At 31.4% G+C, this 22802-nt stretch overlaps 2 protein-coding genes across 3 annotated transcripts; both read right to left on the bottom strand.

The window, feature by feature from the left end:
• Positions 1-2478: 2478 nt before the first annotated feature.
• On the bottom strand, positions 2479-4650 carry LOC121120595 (synaptosomal-associated protein 25-like). The gene is made up of 2 exons (XM_040715471.2): positions 4083-4650; positions 2479-4002 (listed from the first exon to the last, which is right to left on the bottom strand). Exons 1-2 carry the CDS (start codon positions 4428-4430, stop codon positions 3730-3732), a joined length of 621 nt encoding a protein of 206 aa, XP_040571405.1. The 5' UTR covers positions 4431-4650; the 3' UTR covers positions 2479-3729.
• Positions 4651-6593: 1943 nt separating this feature from the next.
• On the bottom strand, positions 6594-15364 carry LOC121119923 (uncharacterized). 2 transcript variants are annotated; one of them, XM_040714760.2, is made up of 5 exons: positions 15153-15364; positions 9325-9597; positions 8123-8820; positions 8021-8067; positions 6594-7957 (listed from the first exon to the last, which is right to left on the bottom strand). In XM_040714760.2, the coding sequence occupies exons 1-5, from the start codon at positions 15283-15285 to the stop codon at positions 7930-7932; spliced, it is 1179 nt and encodes a 392-aa protein (XP_040570694.1). In that variant the 5' UTR covers positions 15286-15364; the 3' UTR covers positions 6594-7929. The 2 variants fall into 2 exon arrangements, with proteins under 2 accessions (XP_040570694.1, XP_040570693.1); XM_040714759.2 differs by having other exon boundaries at positions 8021-8820.
• Between the last annotated feature and the right edge of the window lie 7438 nt (positions 15365-22802).

Here is a 22802-nt window from a genome sequence, read left to right as displayed (position 1 = left end):
CTTGATCATCATTCTCAAGAGATGTTCGGATTCCGAATTCTACAATAGACGACGGTAGGAGAATTCATCCCAGGAAAACCTACCAGACCTCATTAGGGAGTAGAGGGTATTCTTTTCTTATGAATGAGATACCAGGATTGAAACAATAAAGTTCACGATGAGTAGAGAATTTAAAAAATACAAAATGGAACAAAAATCCTAGGATGTGCATATTTTTTTAAATTAAGCATTTAAATATTTTGTATAATATAAGCTATGATATTACTTATCCCTATCTATTATGAATAAGTTATAAGGGTCTAAAGAAGAGTGTCGTTTTTAACCATTTTTTATCTTTTTTCAGTCAAGGGTAAGAATGACTCTGAACGAGAATAATCCTGAATTACTATAATTCAAGATATTTCATATTTCAGATGACTGAGGGAAAAACTGAGATCAGTTTTGGATTCTGGGCTCATGGATAAATTCTGTAATTGTTTTCAATTCATTGTTACAAAATAAGTGTATCCCCTGTCTAATACAATCATTTTTTTAATAATTTACTAAAGGGTTTAAATATGTACTTTTTAGGGGGGGGCACCTGTATTTATGTAATTCCTATTTGAATATTTTAATTACAAAAATAAGATTACTTCTTTCTGAAACAAAAGGTTTTGTTATATATAATATAATATATTTCTACGTCTCATTACGTTGTATTGAAACACAACATGAGTCATTTTAATTAATAGTAACTATTAATTGATGCTATCATTTCATTTGCATTATCATGAGCTTATAAGTACACTGCGTGTGTGAGCCTGGGGCAAAGATAAATCTGGGGTATTACTTTTTTTTTTTTAAACTTCATTTTTGTCAAAGAAATTTGAAACGACATTTTTTACAAACACTTTTATCTCAAACGGTATTTTTAATAGATCGTATGTATACTTTATCAAATCACGTATTTTGAAAGAAGATTTATTTTTATTTTTTAAATGCCCTTTTTATAGATTTAAAAAAAATTATTCTTATGGCCTCTTTTTACAACAAAAATGAATCAGTTTCTTCTCGGTATACATATATCCAGCACGGGCCTCCAATAAAAAGTGGTCACTAGGGCCAAGGCTACGGAGTGGGTGACACCTTTCTTTGAGTATTACAGTTGACAAAAATGGGATGTAAGTCCAAACTTTGGTATTATTTACGCATTGTCATTGTCTTTTGAAAAAAATTAATATATATTTTTAGAATGAGATAAAAATATTTACTACGTAAAACATTGCAGAAAATTGTATCCAAAAAAAAAAAAAGAAAAAGAGATTTTATAAGGGGGAAATAAAAATTGTTTTCTAAAAAAAGTTATTTGATTAAAACTGAATCAAATTATTTTTCTGGGGAGAAATTATTATCTTGAACTCAATGTGCGTAGGTTCTCGACCCGGTCGTTCCTAGAAAAGAAAATTTACTTTACGTAAATGGACATCAAAGACAATTCCTAGGTCAGATGGAGTCATTGTAATACTTATACTTAATCAGTGCAACTTTATCTGACCAATTATAGGAAAATAAAAGATATGAAGATTTATCTTTGGGTTAAAAATAGGGCCATATTGCATTTTCCAAAATATTACAAGTCACTTCATATTAGAATTGGAAAAATGAGAAATACAGGGCTCATACAGATAATTTCTTTTCTCCAAAAGAAAATAAAACAAGTTTCAAAATCAGAAAAGTTTTATTTTTGTTTCATAATTATAGTATATATTAAACTTTTTTTTTAAATAGTTTTGAATACCTCATTAGATAGGTGATGTCAAACCATTTTGGGGAATACTTATTTTCTACGCCAAACGCACGTTCCTCAATACTCCAACGCATGATAGCAATTGACTGTATTTCGAAGAAAACATTAGAATGTTTCCTCTAAAATGAAACCACGACAACCGCTACTGCTTCTACAGTCTGATTGCCACGCATTATAATGTTCACACACCCTGTACAAGTTTTAATTTTTTGATAATACCTATGGATTTTCAAAAATCTGTAGATATTATCAAAAATATAATTTTTTGAAAAAAAAAATCAAATATCTACAGCTCTTCACAGATTATAATTAAAGTTAAATTTTTCCGGGAAAAAATTCAAAATCCCCAGCTATTTACAAAAAATTGTTTTTTTTTTAAAAAGATTTCTAAAATTAAATTTTTGGAAAAAAAAAGTTTAAAAATTAAATTTCAGTCATATAATTTTTCGAAAAATAATTTCATTTATAAATTTAAAAAAGAAATCAAATATTTAATTTTTGAAATTTTTTCTCAAAAATCCATAGCATTTAACAAAAAATTATTTTTTTTGGAAAAAAAATTAGTCAAATTAAATTTCAAATTGTACAGTAAGAAACAAAATTCTTTTATTTTTTGGGGTGAATGCTACTCCAGCCTACCCCCTGCGGACGCCTCTGAACATTTTATGTAGCCATAAAAAATGGAAAAATTTATGTTTTTTATATTTTATTTTTATAATAAGACTTATAATTATAAAAAGTATATCTATATAAATATACGTATACATATTGAGCAAGAAAAAAAAATAATGGTTTAGTATAATTAAGTTAGTGTATTTAATTAATTAAGTAAAATAATAGTTCATGAAGTCACAGCACATGTTTTCATAGAGACAAGAACTAAATGAGTTTGAGCAAGAAGCAGTTTAAAAAAGTGATGAATAATATAATTATGAATATGACAATTGTCTCATTTTAGCACTTCAAATGATTTGTATTGAATGGGTGATATACATGTAGTCAAACCTGCATTATGCGGTCAGATAAGAAAAACTGGACCATGTAGTTTCTTTTTTGTTGTTGTAGCATTTACACATTTGAAAACTGGATAGTGCCTTTCGGTACAAATACATGCTTAAACCAGGTTTGACTGTGTGTATAAGAGCAAAAGTAATCAATTAGAATGGAAATAGTTGAGGAAATAAATCAAAGACGAGAAAAGTTTTGGTAGTAGTAGTAATAATTGGTCTATGGACCTAAGAAAAAATCCAAAATTTTCTCGTCTCTTTTAAGATATTATAAAAAGACATTGTAAAAACCGGTTTCATAAGGCATTTTTTGTAATAATTATACATTAGTTTTGAATACTATTTATCAACAAAAGGATGATCACTCTCTTGAGTAATTAGAATGAGGGTTCGAGAGTGGATTGATCAGGAAAATGGAATGTATGTATATCACAATATTTAATTTGAATTTTAAGAAAGAAAGAGAGAGATGTATAAGAATTTGTACATTTTGAATATTTCTACAAAAAAAAAAAAAAAAAAAATCATTAGAAAATTTGGGGTAAGGAGCATGAATGCGATATAATAATTAATTAATATATAAAAATAAATACATTTTGCAATGGAGTACTATGAGAAAGCTTTTAGGGAAATAATTCTTAAGATAAGGAAAGATAATTTTCCCATAGAATACTTTTGAGTATTTTTTTCTGTGTTTTTTAAAACATAGCAGTAATTATGGTATAATAAGATTGATAGAGGAGGGGAAAAAAAGATGAATCAACAACTTTACGGACTTGATAATAATTCTAATGAAATTTCAATTTAAAAAAAAAAAATGTAGAAAATGTTGTGTAGCCATTGACATTAAAAGGTCGTCGGCTCTTCGAATAAGATATTTTGTAACAAAGGATATGACGCAAGTAAGTAACAAATAATGCAATGAATGCTAATTATCTATTTCATGAGAGATCGAGCCTTATCATTCGCCATTTTAACCCTCGTAATATCAGATCCTGCTTTAACGTTAATCCTATCGAGCTGAGCATTTTGGTTTGATAATTCACCGCCCATATCATTAGCCATGTTACGTAAATTTCCAATCATAGAGCTAACCTGTTCCATATTTTCTTCCATCTCATCTTCACGTGCATCATTAGTGATTTTAGCCACAAAGGCTCCATTGGGTATCTCCACTCCAGGGGGCGGTGGCGCACTTCCACCAACTTGCTGCAAGAAAGGGAGGATTTTGAATCAAACTTATTGGGCGTCATAGCATAAATTATAATAAACACAATCACGTGACTCACTTTTTGGTCTCCCCAAACAGCGTCATCCTCCTTGAATCCCCCACTCTTTTTCCAAAACTTTGGGAAGATTCCACAAAGTAAATCCATGGATCGAAGTGCTTGCTCAGCGAGTCTCATATCTGAATTAATGTTATCCATCCCAGACTCAAATTTTTCCAATTGTTCTCCCTGATCGTCCAACATGACGAGGGTTTTAATACCACAGTCCTTTGCCTCCTCGCACATGTTCTTCATCCTTCGAGTCGATTCCAAGGAGGTGTCTGTGATATCGTTGCATTTTAGTTGAAGGCTCTCGAGTTCTGTAAGGACTGGAGGTTCCTCCTCTTGTTGTTGTGGTTGCTTGGACATGATGTTACGGCGTTGTCACTTGTTGGATTTGTTAGGAAGATCTCTTCTGGATTACAGGGAACAAGAGATGATTTTGGGATGTCGTAAAAGACGTAATTTGGAATGTGATGACTATTACAACTATATGAAAGTGGCAGCCTTTCTTTGCCTTCTTTTTTCACTCCCCCACCCCCAAAATATGCCTTTGGAATAGTTGCATGGCCTGTTTTCTTCTCTTCCCTTATTTCGCAGAGTATGCCTTTCTAATAGTTTGGAGAAAGTCGTATATATTATATCCTTACCCCTTTTCTTTCTTAAGTTGGTCAAATAATCAAAGGGTTCTAGTAACTCGACTCATCTTTCAAACAAACATCTAGTAAAGTCCCCTGTCCATGCTATATGCTTAACTATTTAGTGTATTCACATGCTTATATACAATTAATTAATACGTGAAATAAATATAAAGCAATCTTTTTATATTCAAATTTATATAAATAATTTAAACGGAAATGAATGAGAATCACAAGTTAAATTGAATTAATTGGCAAAGGAAATATCCTTCCTTTGTTCAAATAAAACCCATAAGCCTACATATTTACTATATTTTTAACTATATAAGAAGATTCCTATCTAGATTTTGAGTTTTTAAATTGTACATACATTTATACAAAAGTTGAAAAAGGCCCCTCACAATTCCCTTTTCTCAAGTAAATTTCGAACGATCTATACACCAATCCTATTGTTTTATTTCTACTTTCTTTTCCCCTCGTTTAAAAAAAAAGTCTTGAAGAAGGAGAAAAAAAAAGACGAAAAAAGCTGAAATGACATTTGATTTAAACCTCCAATCAATCAATCCTAACTGATCATTTGAGCCAGCTTTTAAGTCATCAGTCCAAGAACTAGTCCAGGTTCCACATTTACACTCAGTTATTCTTCTTTCGATGACACAGCCACAAAACCATTATTGGATTCACGTCACTCATTTTTGTTTTCAGTTGATACCTATTTTCCCCTCTCATCCTTTTGAAATATATAGGTATAATACTAACAGCTGTATTTAGTCATGTGTAAGAAGGAGCTCCATTAAAATTTTTAACAAATTTAACATCAACGGCGGAATATGATCGCCCTATTTCAAAATTATGTTTGTTGTTTACAAGAAATGAAGATAGTTTTTTCTTAAGAAAAAACTAGATGAAAGACTTATTCTTCAATTGCTATTTATTTGTGTTCATTTGTTTCTATTGGTATTGGTTGGATTGGTCTTCGGTATTAATTTCTATCAAGTGTATGACGTCATTTGGTACTGATAAATCATATACAGATAATTCATCTGAGGAAGACTAAATTGACGTCACTCAATTTATTAGCTGGTTGATACCTATTTTCCCTCTTATCCTGTTGAAATATATTCTCGTGTCTGAGTCACAGACCTATATAATAACTGGATGCACAACCTATTGAAAAAAAAGAAGAAAAAAAGAGAAACTCGTCTTTCAGCTGTTGACTACTCCATAAATACTACTACTCGCGGGGTTATTTATTACATAGATTAGATATAATATAAAATATCAGCTGACGGTTAAATCTTCTTTTCTTTACGTATTGAGTATCCAGTTATTATGTAGGTCAGTGGTCTGAGTCTAGAAATCCATCATGATATCAAGTTTAATAGAAATACAAGGTAAGACCATCATGTAATCGGGCTTGCTATAATTTTCAATCTGATGTATTGTATCGACTGCTGGGCAAGACAGGGAGATTTTGACAAAACTTGCAAACACTCATAGTCTATGACGTCACTATTTATAGAATTTTCAATTTAATGTATCATAGCGACAGATTGGCAAGAACAACAGATTTGACAAAACACGCAATCACTCATCTACTATGACGTCAATATTAAAAGCGTGGTGGAAGTCAAGCATCAGTCGTACATGCGTTATGGTATAACCCTGTATTTCTATTAACCTTGGATAATACTAACAGTGTACTTGGTCGCGTTTTATACCACGCAACCTTTTTGCGAAAAGAAATAGAAAAAAGTGAGAAATCATCTATTAGTTTGCCAAATAAGTCAATAATACTAACTGCTATTTATTTCTTCTATACTCCCTGACCATCACTGTCATATTGTTTCTTGACAATTTTTTAAAATTAATTACATATGTATATTCCGTAATATTAAAATTCTACTTAGTATTTTATTCGATACTGTACATATTGTATATTGTATATATTGCTTAGTAATATTTTATTAAAAGTGTAGATAAACATTGAAATCTGTGTATGATAGCCAACATGTCTTTATAGAAATAAAAAAAAAAAAGCCAATATATATATTGGAGGATACTTATTACGGAGGAGACATGTTACACTGTCAATGATTTTATAACATAAAGTTATCTAAGAACCCTGTTAAAGTAGTATTGTGTTAAAGAAGTATTAATTCACTTATTACACTACCTCAAAAATACTTAGGGATCATTTGTCTTAAGTAACTATCTATGCCATGTTGCCTGGGCGTTGAATTATCTTTTAAATTGTGAAACTTATGACAGTTTAAAAATATATAGAATTTTTTGTAACATGTATCCTCACTCTCCCTATATACATATACTTCGAGGGATCAACAAGAAGTTGTATTCCTGTTCTTTTGGAAACGGAGCAAAAGTAGAGAATAACTTATTACTCAGTTTATTTATCAAAAACAATAAATTATGAAATAGCCAAGGCGTATCAAGTGAGACGAGGAAATCGACAGCGGAAAGAAACTACAAAGGGTATTTTTGCGTTAGCGAAGGTAACATCGTTGGAAATTAAAAGTTCTAACATATTATCAAAATATATATACATAATTAACGTAGTTTTAATATAAATGTTATTAATTGAGTCAAATGGGACGAGTTTAAAAAGATTTGGGTCCGTTCACTCGAATTATAGTTGATCTTAATATCGCGAATAATTGCATCTTTAAGGAGTCGATATTGAGTTCTTTGTTTGGGCTCGACTAATTAGTTGTAGTTTTAAGACTTTATTCTTGGACTTTTTTCATCATTTACTTGATAATACGCGGTTTATCTATTGTTCCAATATAGATTGGTATAGCCGGACTCATTTGGAAAATTTTGATGAGGAATTGACTCAATTGTTTGTAATAAAGTTCTGTATTTTGTCAATTGAAGGTTTGAATAGTCTAAGGATTCATTTTCATTAATTTTGCTATATATAGGCGTATCAGTTGTTTGACAGAATGAAAATACTCCTTTTTTGGGAGCGTTTTCATCCTCAAATTGCTTTGGAAGAATGATGTACGTTGATGAACTCGAGGAAAAATATTTTCTAAGAAATGTTACAATCTTTAGCCAAAAAAATATTAACTTTTGATATTTGTAGACTGTTAAGGTCATTATTTTTTTGATATAGTCCTCTCCACGGATGGATAAAACATCCTCTCGAACTTTTGCTACTGAGAGGCCCACAAGGTATGTAACAACAAGAATGCCAAAGATTGCGAATATCACCAATACTCCCAAAGACTCTCCCGACTAAATAAAAATAAATATATATGATGGAAGGTTATACATAAGGTTAATCGTAGTTCAACTTACGAAAGAAGTCCCATCTTCTGACATAATATAGGCCCCCAATATAAAACCTATTAGAGGAAAAAATATACCCGAGCCTAATCCGGCTTTAAAGAATGCAATTACAATTATTCTTTTAAATGCATAAGCATACAAACACCGTTGATCCGGAATAGTGGAAATGGAAACGAATAATCGAACCCATGATATTGTACAAGATCTTCCTCGATATATCATCGCAGTATTTCCTTCATCTAAGAGACCTGCAAATACAAACCCTAAAAATATTCCTTCCTTGATGAGGAGAAGAGGACGAAATAAAGGTCTTTGATGTTGAATTATGGAGCGAACCGTTTCGCAAATTTGATAAAACCCTCTTATACTTGTAAGAATGATTGCAACATAGCGAAATCCTTTCCAAATTTTCGAATACATTCCCGTATCATCATCATTTTTTCGAACGAGAGCATAGCCTGTCACACAAAGAGCAGCTACGATTTGGAAAATAAATCCCAGATAGTAAATTAATTTGAAATCCTTCCATTTTTTCGAGAGGTAGACCCCTAGGAGAGGGTGTCTGAGCAATTCGTTATTTTCGGATGTCGCAATTTTTTTGAGAACCTTTATATTACTCAAAAGCTGGGGGTTGAGTTGAAGAGCCTCTTTGAATACAGGATGGCCATTGAGTTTGACATATGAGACAAAAGAGTTCATGAGAGCATGAGCAGCGACGGGATATCGGTCAATTAAATCCATAAACACAACATCTAATTCCTGAATTTTTGTTGTCCTGAGGATTTCTATAAATATTTCAACTCCCGTTTCTAAGGGAAATGACAAAATGTATAGAAAAAAGTTATGAAATAGATGTTTGACATTCTCTCTACTATACTAAATAATATTTTATTTGTGAAAAAATGAGGCTAGTCAAAATTAAATCAAGCTAGAATTATTTTTATTGAATGATGGTCAATTTTTATTATTAGAGCATTCTGTCACATTCTTTCAAAATACCCGCAAATTGCACTTGCAGTAGCAAAAATTCATCGTCACGATGATATCAAATTAAGAATTTACAGATTTCATTTCAAAAGCTATATCAGGGTCAAATTAAATCAAATAAATGTAATGAACTATAGGTATTTTTCTTAGGTATCTCACCTCATCAGAAATTTGAATAAAAAGCTTATAATTGATTGAAATAGGTATAGAAAATATTGGTCTGTTTTATAAATTAAAGATTTTCTAGATATTTTTTGTGTTTACTGCCACAATTAATTATACATATGATTATAATTAGCAAAAATGAAATTACTAATCCAACTTACCTCTAATTATGTGATCAATTAATGTGCGAAGAATTTTAAATTGTTCAAATTGAATAGCCAAATCAAAGGGATGAAATAATTGTCCGTCATCCTCTTCGCATTCCGACTTTCCCCTCAAAGGTCTTAAAAGTACGGCAACACTACATGTTTCGTTTACAAAATCATTGACATTCTTAAGGTTTCCTTCCACTATCGCATCACGAAAGATTTTTTCTCCTTGGTTAGACTGTTCCAAGATAATATTACAATTATGTCTTTCTTGAGGTAATCGCTCTGAAGGCATAACGTAAAGGCTTATACGTTAAAATTCTATGAAATTTATATACTAGTCAAAAATGAATCAAGTAATGGAAATATTATTATCTAATCTTTTAAAATGAAAGATAAAACTCCAACCTAACAATGCCACACATAAATTAAAAGTGGATTTCAAAATACTAATCTCAAAGATGTGTTTCTACTTTATTAGCATTTTCAAACAGAACATCTGTTTCCTAGCATGATATTTATTGATTGTATTAACTTTACAACTCTTAAAAATGACCGCCTTTTTGAATCCTACAGTGAAAATGTAAAATAAATACATACATCTAATATTTCACATTTTATCAGAAATTGCTACAAAGAAAATATTTTATTGGGTAAGTTATACCCCATCATTATAAAGAAATAATATATTATTCCACACCCTAACTATCATATAAAGAGTGACATTATTAAGAACATTGAAACTCAATTTAATGATCAAATCAATATTTTCATAATATTTAGGATACTTATTATGCTTTTTGGCCCAGTTACCCGGAGTTCTTTTGATTTAGACATGCAAAATCAAATGTAACACAATATATCTATGTACATCTCTTTGATATTTTTGAATATGCTTTACCATTATGTAGTTCTTGGGGTCATATACGCAACCTGTTTACCCCCCTCCCCCATCAACTATCTTATGTTCCCATCTGCTATAATTAGAGTTGACATGTTTGCAAGGAAAAAAAGAGCTCTAGCAGAAGGAATTATTGTTCTACTGAATTAAAACCCTTGTTAATATCCTCTTCCTGATATATGGCTTCTGAGTGGAGAAAATGAATTACTGCTATAAAGAGGATAATTTTTCACATTTAAAATAGTATTAGTGCAGGGAAACTATTGTACTATTATATTTAAATTTATATATATGTGTGCTTACTTTAATACACAATTTTATTCAATTTACACCCCAGAGTGGTTAGAATGCTTATTTCAGAGGCAGAAGCCACGACCTATTAAATGATGAACAAAAATTAAGAAAGAGCACACGCAACAACTGTTTTTCCTTTTCTTATTTTTAAACGTAGTTTTTTTTTCTATCAAACATGACAACTCTAATTATAGTAAATGCAAACACGGGATAGTTGATGGTGGGGGGGGGGATAACCCTTTCAGCCTATGTTCGCAAGTCTCCCCCTCCCTGCAACAATTATCGGGTTAATATGTGTTTTAGGGACAAATATTAATGCACTTTAGCATCGTAAATACCGGAGTTTACCTGTTTCACGACTGTTTCAATCCTTTCATTTTCAACAACCTTTATATAATTCTGCCTAGGAAATTGTAAGTAAATTATGTATAAGTAGAATGATAATATAAATTGTGTTTTATGAAATGAAATTCTTGGTAGCATTCTGAATTAGTAATAAATGCATTTGAAACTTAGATTACATATCATTGGTATTATGTATTATTTTTTTTTTTCTTGGGAAATGTTTTGTATGCTCAAAAGAATTGCCAAAAAATAATAGAAAATTTTATATTTAATCTATTTTTAATTCATAAGATAAATGGTTAAATATGAACCATCAAATACTGCAGCTGTCAACGTAGCCGGAGAGAGTTGTAAAAGTCGTTAGGGACTAGGTCCTTAGCTACAGGTGTGTGTCCAGCTCGGATTTAAGAGTATTTGTAAAAATCCTTGTCACTTGGAGACGGTTAAAATAAATAAGTTTGAGTTGGATGTTAAGAAATGTAGACTAATTGTAGATATTATTTTTGAAGGAATAATAAATAAACTTCATAAAGTGTTGAATATTTATGCTAAAAAAAATCTAATTTTGTCATAGAAAAGTTGACAAAAAATTCTGATCCTCCCCCAATAATGATCATTATATTGATGTTTTCGCAAAAAAATTCAAAAATGATCTAGTTACAACATTTTGTTTCTCACCTACTTATACTTTGAGCATTACTATATTTTGTCAAATGCAAGTTATAAACAATTTGATATCAAAGCCTAAGTGTTAGTAGTACACCCCTTCTTACATTGAGTACTAAAGTATTTTGAAATTGACTACATATCATAAAAATACCCTCATGCTCAGACTTTTACATGTATGTATTTATGTATGTCATGTACAAGTTACGACTTCTGTACAAGTTGAAACTCATATACAGTGATTGTAAAAGTTACAAATTTTACGTCTCATTGCGTTTTATTTAACTACAAGACGGTCATTTTAATTATCAAATAGTTATTGATGCAATTACTTCATTGAAATCCATTGAAATCACATTCAAACCTGATCTTCTTGACCCTGAAATACAGGTTTGAATGTAGTTATTTATTATGTATTAGCGGTAGTCCTCGGCATTGTCCGGAGTAATTAAGTGTCGTTGAACAAACAACCTTTCCCCAAAAAATATAGATGATAACTACCCAAGAAACTATCAGTGTTTCTTACTGTTTTTCATGAGTAAACTCACACAGAGTTACTCAATATATAGATGTTCTCTCCTCAAGAATGAAGGACTAATAATAGCAGCTTGGGAAAGAAAAAAAATGACGTTATGACTGATGAGCCCGTCTCAAGAGCGTTTCCTGGCTGTACCTTAGCTACAGCCAGCTCAAAGCTACATGCAATACGCCTTCAGGATTTCCTTAATATCAAGGTTAACAGAAATACAAGATTATATCATAACACTTTCCCGACAAATGTTTGAAATCCACCACAAATTTAAATTGTGACGTCAAAGAGTATGCCTGTTACCAAGAGCATTTATATATCGTCTTCTTTCACTGTTACTGTTAGAGTATCGCTGTTATACTCTATGACGTCATATTTGTCTGTTTGACGTACAGTCAGAACGGGACAAAAATTGAAAATTCTAGCAAGAATGATTATATGACGGGAAAACCTTTTATTTCTATTAACCCTCGTTAGTATGACAACATTGTTATTTATTATATCAAAAATATAAATCAGAGATCGCTATATATACAGTGAAGTCTGTAAACACGCTCGATACTACATCCAAAACTCCTGCGAAATTTCATTAATATGATAACCTTCTTATTTCTTAAATCAAAAATATGAATATGATAAATTTTCAAACATTCATACACTATTTTTTACTGAGTAAATGGGTATTTAATTGAAGCATTGTTGCTTTTTTAAGACAATGAGTAACATTTTTTTCAAAATAACTGGTGTTTCAATCAATTCAACCAAATTGTATCAACTCACTGAATACTTAAATTGTATCTCATGGTGGGCACTTTGTATACCTAGATTGAAGGACGCAAGATATGATGTTATTATATATGTATGGCCGGGAGTAAAACATTATCGTATTAACTAAGATGAATTAACGATTAGTATATATACCTGTGATTATTTTAACTTGATAATGTGCCACAGAATATTTCAAATCAATTAGTAAAGCCAACTTTCCACTATTAATTCATGGACCATCTACGTAATATACATATAAATATTATATTATCCTCATTATAACTATAGTAGTAGCTATAAATTCTGCAATTAAAATGATTTCTGGTTGTAATTTGTTCAATTTGCTTATACATGTTGCAACATGTACTACATATATACAAGTTGCTGTGGATACATCTTTAAACGTTGTAGTCATTTGATGGGGTAACCAGAGGATTATATTTTTGGCTGAGCTTGGTTTTTGGATTTTTAAAAAAATAAAAATCCTAAAATATTTTTTTCAAAGATATTTCAAAAATTCATAGCTATTCACAAGAAATTAATATTTTAGGAAAAAAAAATTCCAAAATTAAAGTTCAAATATTAAATTTTTTGGAAAAAATGTCCAAAAATCCATAGCTACTCATAAAAAATTACATTTTTTGATAAAAAATTCAAAAATTTACGGTAATTCACTATTAGTTAAATTATTTGTACAAGAATTTCAAAAATCCATAGCTACTCAAAAAAAAACAAATAAAAAAATAAACTTTTTAGGAAAAAAAAAAATTCTCAAATTATTTTCAAATTTTCTGAAACAAAAATTTCAAATGTTAAATTTTTTGAAAAAAGAAATCGAATGTTAATTTTTTTCTTACAAATTCACAGCTATTCACAATATTTAAACTTTTTAGACAAAAAAAATAATTTTTAAATTTTTTGTGCAAAAAATTCAAAAACCCATAGCTATTCTTAAAAAATTACATTTTTTGGAAAAGAATACTATAAATCCAAAACTTTTTGGAGAAAATTAATTTTTTTGAGAAAAATTCCAAAAATCCTTATCTATTCGCAGAAAATTAATTTTTCTTATTTAAATTTGAAAAATGAGATTAAAATTCAAAATTAAATAAAAAAAAATCAAATATGAAATTTTCTAATATAAAGCAAAATTTCCCTAAATTAAGCCCCTCCACCCCACACCCTGAGGGCGCCCCTGATAAGAAATAATGATGACAGCTTTTGGTAAATAATACATTTTATAGTAGCAATTAGAAAAATAGATGGATCTTCAATTTTCATATTTTTTCATCTCTGCTTATTAACGAGCATCCATTACTATTATAAATAGTTTATAGTGATTCTGTCAATATATATGTCGTCGCTCAAAGTTACTATATTTATAGGTTCAAATAATATCACCTACCATAGGTTAAAAAAACCTAAAATTAGCGTGGTCACCTTGACAGTTTGAAGAATGTTTTGGAGGAGTGCAGTCATGTCGTTTCATTAAATAATTATCTGCCAGCAGACCTGAGATGAAGGAAATTAACACGAATCCCACCCGGTATCTAGCAATGATATGTGGAAGAACTACAAAGATGCCGATCCTTAATTCTACTCCGAGCTTAAAAAGGACTTACTGCTTTGGATTTCGCTTTGTGTTCTCTTTGTATTTCACTTACTAGTGATTACTTTATGTTTATATTCTCTTTCTTCATCGTTAAAATAATATTGAAAACAAATTTGGAAAGTAAAGTAAACTGTTTTAGTTGTAATTACCAAAAAAATGCAAGATCTCCCATTGTTATATTTTTTTATGATATTCTCTGAGCAGGATTTTTGTGCTCACCGCAATATGGACAATTTTCCCTTTTCCAGCCATTACCACATACGGTATTGGGAGAAAGGAAACAATTAAGTAACGCAGGGAGTCCGCAAGAGGAAAGGGTTGTATCCCCCTCCAATCAAGGATTTATTTGTTTACCAGAAAGTTTTTTCGTCAAGAGATTAAATTTTTACGAGAATTTAGGTACCAAGTTTTTTTATAGAATTTTTTTCCTAAAAAAGAATATAATACTGCGAATGCCTCCGAAACGAGAAGGTTGGAGCATGCTCATAGTAAAAAAATTTACACTACAATTCCATAATATAATGCAAATTATTGTGGAAAAAATATCGATAATTTCCGTCAACATTTCTTGGAGATAATAGATAAAGACTAATTTTGAGGAGTAAAAGTATTCCTATAAATAGATCAATATTTTTGTATTCGTTATATAATGTTCTTCAAGAAAAACATTGATTTCCTATGTGAAAGGGCTAATTAAATATATAGATGACGGTAGACTCGCCTACCTTTTATGGGCTTAATAGAGGCGTAGATAGAACTTGTTGGCTCTAAATAAATTGTTTCGTCATCCTCAGTAGTTCTTATATTTGAATAATCATGATTATTGACCGAATACCTATTTGTCCAAGGTTTCTTCATCCTTCAAACTGTTTATCAGTTCCAATATGATTACATACACTAATAAATGCTTTAGTGGTTGAAAAGACGATTTGTGTATAAAACTTTACCTGTATTTTATAAAATACAATATGGATGATTTGTTTGGCAAGCCTTATATCAACAGACTATGTATTTTTGATAAAAAAGGAGTGGGGTACTCCTCTTCATGAATTTTGTTGTGGGATATTCAGAAAGATTTCAAATCCTCGGGGCAGTGGTAGAATGACAAAATATTCATAAGGGAGGCCATAAAATTAGATGGGAAATTTAGGATCTTGTACTTTCTTTAGAAAATAAATTTCAGATCTTCTTTATTTGATTTGGTGGGGCACCAAATATGGTATCAAGGATATTTTTTGACTTTTCTTTCTCCCTTTGTTTCATGATTTTTTTTTTTTTTTTTTAAGGAATTACAATCTCTTTTTATTTATTTTATTTTTTATACTTTTAATTTCACATATTGAATATTTAGAAAATAATTATATTTTTTCTACGCATTTGCATCTATTTTGGAAAAAAAATATTTCTTTACTTTTTTAATGAAATGGTCAATCCTTTATTTTATGACCTTCTTTAATAAGGCAAAATTTTTCTTGAATCACCTTTTTTTGATAAAGGACATCTCGAGGAAAACACCTTTTTTAATGAAATAAATTTCCATTTTTTTTAACACCTTGTAAAATATTCCACACCTACTACTACTACTTCAGAAGTTTATGTTCTTCTTGATTGTATGGGGTTGTAATGGATTTCTGTATATTTTAAGCAGGTCAGATGGAGAGGCCAACGATCTCTACAATCTTCTTGTTACTGACACTTGTGCAAACAATCTGGCACATGCATTGTGTTTTTTTTGCTCTTAGATTTTTACACTTAAGAGACACGGGATAAAAACAAAACTTGTTTATTTTTGTTTCAATTCTTGTTTGGTTTTGTTATGAAACCTCGTAATTAAAAGTGTTGGGATAAAATCATAATTAAATGCTACTGAATGTTTTGGGTCCTCATTCTGTATATATGTATAAATTCTATCCAGCGTGGGGTCTCCTACAACTTGCCATCTCACTGACAAATGTAGGGACAGATGGAGCAATGACCGTCCTTTTTAACACTTGTAATTTGGATAAAGGGCGACTAAGGAAATTTTTTCATACAAAACTAAAGACAATGTTATCGTACATAGTGTTAGTCCTAATTTAGAACTGAAGACTGCAGTTCGGTCCAGTTCAGTCCTAAAAACTTATCAAGTTCGATCTTTGATGACGTGACTCAACTTTTTTTTAAATCAGTTCTGTTAGTGATAGTCTGAAGTACGGTCCCAAGGATTGGTAGGATCGTTCTTAAGACTGAACTGGACCGAATAAATAAGACTCACACAACACTAGTCTTACATAATTAATTCAATATTTTTGATTTCGTTATAAAAACTCTTGTCAAATGAAGAGATTTATGGTACATTTAATTACTCTGATATTACTACCCATTAGTAATTACTTACAACCTCATTTCCTTTACTTCGCTAGTCAGCTGACAAGTACACAAGTAATATAAAATACTAATCAGTTATTAGGATAATCATTTAATAACGAAAGTAATTTGTTTTAAACCATAGTATTAAGAGTAAAGCGAGCTCTGTCTATTTAAATTATATGGGTAGTTATCAATAGTATAATATTCTTTAGATCACTTGATAATGCTTCAGATTAATGAGGAATCAATGATGTACTTTATCTTACTGCCTAATATATGTTTTTTAAATTATAGGTATAATATGCATTTTTGGAAAATTTATATTTATTCAAGGAACAATATATCTTTAGATCTTATACCCTCCATTACTTCCCTGAGGTGTTATTACCCCCAGAGACTGAAATACCTTGTAATATCTTGGGAGGGGGGGCGTATGTGAATCAAATTTTTGCTCCACCTTCTATGATAAATTCCTAATTTTTGATCTTCATCCCATCCGGTAAAAACACCTAGGGATTCTTCCCTGTCTCAGTCACAACCACCCAAACCATCACACTGCACTTTGTTGACTCCATGGTCACCCAATTTGCCGTTTTGGCCAGAATCCAATCATTTTGGGATTTAAAAGCCTGTTCCACAGTGAAATCTTCTCATCACTGAATACAATTTTGGGAGCCGTGCCAGTCCTCAGCTTCTGAAGAATGACATTGCTTCTCTCAAGTCATTTAGCCTTGACCTTGGTCACCTCTTCAATTTGTAAGAATACATCCCAAGATAATCCCGGATAAAGTCTCTTATTGTTGTTGCACCCATTTTGAAATCATTGTCTATTTTGACGAAGTTCCTCCCGGGATTTCTTGCAATCCTTGACTTGACGACCCTGAATGTCCTTTTTGACCTTGGTATGCCTGATCTGGGTCTGCCCTAGATAGATTGAGTCTTGTTGTGTCTTGACGAGGGAGAGGAGACACAAACTTATTTATAACGATGAATCCAGGACGACCGAGAGAGATGAGGTGAAGGAATGGCGTGGAGGAATAAGACTATACTTTTTTACAGGAACATCTGTTTCTTTATAATACAAAAACCTACTCTAATTAATACATAAAATACAGGAATATTTATACTACGTAAAAGACAGTACTTTTAATACAATATATACATAAAAGAAAATACAAGACGATAAGTAGAAAAACAAGGGGGAAGGAAATACATTACACCACCCCCCAAGCACCAAATCCATGACGGTGCTTACACAGGTTCCGCTCCATGAATAGCAGCTTATAGATCCGCTCCATCCATATCCAGGCACGGACAAACTGTTCGTTCTTGTACATAAATTTTTTATCTCCATAGACGTGCCGTGCTCTCAGCACGCGCACCGGAGAAAGGAGAACACTACTCCTCATAAAGGTTTTAGAGACACGAGCACGCTGCTCGTCCCTGGGGGAAATAACCTTCACTCTTATCGAGGTTTTAGGGGCACGATCACCCTGCTCGTCCCTGGGAGACATAACCTTCACCCTTATAGAGGTTTTAGGGACACGAGCACCCTGCTCGTCCCTGGGAGACATAACCTTCACCCTTATCGAGGTTTTAGGGACACGAGCACCTTGCTCGTCCCTGGGAGACATATCGATCTTGCTCGATGTACCCTCATCCAACTCGGGATGATCCAGAGGAGAGACCATTGCACATCCATTATCCAATGATGTGAACGGGAGAGTATGAACAACAGAGAACCAAAACTTCGTAGGATTAAATCCACTTTTAATGATGTGGTCCCTGATTGCTCCGCCTTAGGCAGACGAACGAGCATTCTCCCTGTCGACGAAAAAGGGCTACCCAACTCCAGCAGGCTAGCTTCGCAGACGATCCCACAGCAGGGAGGTTACGTGATCCTGATCCCATCCTCGTCGCCATTGTTGCGTCTTGACGAAAGTGACGAGGTTTCAATTGTTAAAACCAATGAATCCAGGATGACTGAGAGACAAATGAGGACAAGGAATAATATAACACTTATTTTTAAGATCATCTGTGTTCTCATTAATACAAAAACCTACTCTAATTAATACATAAAATACAGGACTATTTATACAAGGTAAAAGACAGTACTTTAATACATACATATATATAAAAGAAAATACAAGACGAATAGAGGAAGAACAAGGGGGAAGGAAATACATTACAAGTCTCCTCTCTTTATAAACATGGAGTTGACTCCCAGGCTCTTAAGGTTCCTCAAGATGGCTGGTCGAATTGACTCTCTCATGAGGCTAAGCATGGTTTATTTTTCTTCTTCGAATAAATTTTCATCCCCGTAGATATCGAGAATCCAGGATTTCTTGCTGCGAATAAAGTATCTGGAATCTCTTCTTTTTTCCTAATTCTTAAAGAACATGGAAGTCTTTCCGTCTTGAATGAATGAAGATCGATCTAAGCAAATGAAAAGTACATATAAATTTAAAATTTGTATTCAATTACTCAAATGTTTTTGTGTGTTATTTTTAAATTTTATGATTATAGCTTATCACCATATGATTGATAAATTCCACCTAATACCACAAAAATGTATTGCTAAAAGAATTTATATAATTTGTATAAAATATCAAATATAATGTTATATTGAACCCGATCAGTCCTAGGATCATTCTTAATTTATTAAGATCGGAAGAAGTGGACTTCAATATTCTCCAAGAGTTAGGACAAAGGAAAGATAGAGGGAATCAAAGGAAACTACTTATAAATTGATCATCCATCTCATCTCATCATCCGCAGTAGAGAATAACTTCTCGAAACTCACGCTTGTACTTTGCACACTAAAATATTTATGGGCCAATTTTATCAGTAAAGGATATTTCCCTTTGTTCATATGCCAACACAAAAGAGGATCTGTTGACTTTCCCAATGGTTTTTCAATACAAAAGAGGTTCCGTTCATTTTCAGCATTTGCCAACCTTCTATCCGAATAGGACACTTGAATGCTAGTTTCTTCAAAAAAATCATCCCAAATGCTACCAATTTTTTTACACTTTCGGGGTTATAAATCACTTCAAAATCTGTATTTGCTACGAATTCCATTAAGAGAATTGCCTCCAGGGATATCAATTCCTGTTTTAACTGATATATGGCCGTTTCAGCTTCATTTACATCTTTGGAAGAAACAAGAACTAAATTTATATTGTCCCTTAAATTACTAAAGAACAAAATGATATCGGCCTTTTGTTCCAAAAAAATTTCTATCATTAGGTAAAGTGAATTCCAGGGAGTTTGTACATCTTAGGTAAAACTTTAAATTGTGGATGTTGACCAACATTAATTTGAGCTCTCGTAAAGTCAAGCTTTGTTGGTATTGACTTTTTAATTATTCTAACAATGTTCGATAACTTAGTCCTTAGATTGTTTAGCTCAACAATATTCTGGACGGCAACACTTACAGCAAGGTTAAACGTATATGTATTACATCCAATATGCTGTAAATTGAATTTTAACGAATTAATTGTATTTTTCATATTTGAGGCATTATCTGTTGTGACATTAAGAACTTTTTCTCGTATACCAAGCTCAAGAAGAGTAGTTTCAATAAAATTTTTGATGTTGACAGAAGTATGGAACTCCATAAAAGAAGAACAACTGACACAATTTTGTTTAAGGTTGGAATATTTTCTTGACCATTACCTAGTATATAATGTGCAGGCAAACTTTCCTCTTTTTTGAATGCTTGACATTAGGCCGTTGAAGAAACGTCTTTAATGTAGGCTGATTTGATTGGCTCTTGTCAAATTTAGAAATTTTATCCGAATGACAAGACTGAGTATGTTTCATCATGGTTGAAGTTGAACCTCCGTTATTTTTGTAAGATTTCGAACAATATAGACAAATCGTCTTATTACCAGATATTGTTTTTTATAAAAATTATATACTATGGGTCGACCATTTTTCTTCGATCTATCGTTAAGATCCGTATTCATGAGTTAATCGGAGGGGAAGCATGAACAACTTGATGATGACAGATTATTCTGTAGACTTTCAACTTTTGAACACTATATACTCCGTCATTCATAATCGTAGGATCAGAAGGATATGGCATGATTCCACTCGTACTTTCGTCGCAAAATAATAAAACAAACTAATGTACGAGGAAACAGTTTCTTATTACTTGTACTCAACTGATTTGCTTTGTATAATCGAGTGAATAAATTTATGTTATATGTATACAATATTTGTTCTAGAACGTATTATATACTTTTTAGATTTTCGAGGTTATCCAGATATATATTCTTTGTTAAATGTAATGAATAAATCAATGACAGTTGATCTAGAAAAAAATAAATTTGGTCTCTCATAATATATATTCGGGACCGAAAAAAAAAATCGGTCCAAGGGTTAAGGGCGAAAAAAAATCGGTCCATAAAGTGAGACCGAAAAAATCCCGGTCTGGACCGAAATATTGTCCAGATCGGTCTAGAAAAAATTACTTAAGACCGAACCGGGGAAAAAATCGCTGCTGGACCGAGTCTCAACAGTATCATGACAAGTGACATCAAAATATATATGGTATTTTTGGGTTTGCGAGGTAAAGCAGTCATAATACTCAAATATTATAGGTTCTCGCTATCCTTCATTATTTTCTTCGTTTTTATTTTCTTCAAACCTAACTAGGAATGAAGAAAATAAAAAGATAGCCATTTGAAGGTTGAATAAAATTTATTTGTAACTTTTGCCATAATCCTTGTGACTAACAAACAAACAGAGAGAAAAATATAACCTCCGTTTAACTTCGTTGCAAAGGTAATTACTATATTTTCCCTGAACTAATACTATTTTGAATGTAAAAGGGGCTCCTCTTTCTAGTAGTAATTCATTTTCTACCCCAAAAATCAGATAATATGCAGCTGATATTAACAAAGGTCTTAATTCAGTAGTAGCATATCTCTCGCTCCCGTCTTCTCCTCGTGCTCATTTTTCCCTAACAAAAATGTTCACTCTACTCATTGAAAGGAACTTACAATGTCCTTCAATGATGCCTTCTTAATGGACAAGCGGCGTAAATGCTTAATTTTTTATAGACCTTCAGTAGAGTACCAATGTTCTGAATCTGTAAAATTGGAATGACCATATTTCAATTTTCGAAAAAGACTATGGATTGTTTTATATTGAATACATTAATAAACTTAAAGAACAAAATAAAAATAATAAATTATTCTGAAGCCATTCTTGATTTTTTTAATAAATATATTTTTGATTTTTTTAATAAATATATTTTTGATTTTTTTAAATTTAAGGTTTTTGTTTATCTTTAGTTTCACTTTTAGTAGATACTCAATATTGTGCTTGTATCCCACATAAAACTGGCCATTTCATAAATTTATGAAAAAATACTCAGACGCCTATGACAAGATGTAAAAAGAATATTTGATTTTGCTATATTCTTTTTTTTTGGTCAATTTGAGAATTAATATTTTTGAGTCTTGTTCCATTTTATTAGTATCAGTTATCATTATCAGCCTGTTTGGTCCATAGAGGTGCTCATGATTACTATCCAAGCCCGACAAAACTCGAGGCATTTCTAAATAAATCCAACTAATAGACCATTCTAGCCTCATTTTCCTCTATATACTATAAGCTATATGCAATGACAGTGCTAGATAGTAGAATTTCCAACCTAGAAAAAGCAACTCGGGGATAAAATTGTATAAGTTTAGTTCTTTTTTTATATTGAGAAATATTATTTTTTACAGAAAATAAAAATTATTTACGACTTCCTAGTGGGGATAAAGGGTTGTATTTTTGCATTTGACGGCTTGTCTATAGAAATTAGATTGACTTTTAAATAAATTTTATTTTACTTGTATTAGCCCCGTTTGACCCAGTGCAAGAAAAGGTGACTAGGGTAGCTAATTTAAATAGCTAGCAAAAAGTCCTTTTAGCTTCTGTAACTATTTTATTCACTTTATTGAATGAGCCTATATAAATTTTTTTATTTATTTGTCTCAGTTTCAGGAACTATTATTTTGTGTGATTTT

Source organism: Lepeophtheirus salmonis, unplaced genomic scaffold (genome assembly GCF_016086655.4).
Source record: "Lepeophtheirus salmonis unplaced genomic scaffold, UVic_Lsal_1.4 unplaced_contig_11_pilon___fragment_2___debris, whole genome shotgun sequence".
In the NCBI taxonomy this organism is placed as follows: Eukaryota; Metazoa; Arthropoda; class Copepoda; order Siphonostomatoida; family Caligidae; genus Lepeophtheirus; species Lepeophtheirus salmonis.
Note: the sequence above shows the minus strand (reverse complement) of the source record. Positions and strands in the feature narration are given on the sequence as shown.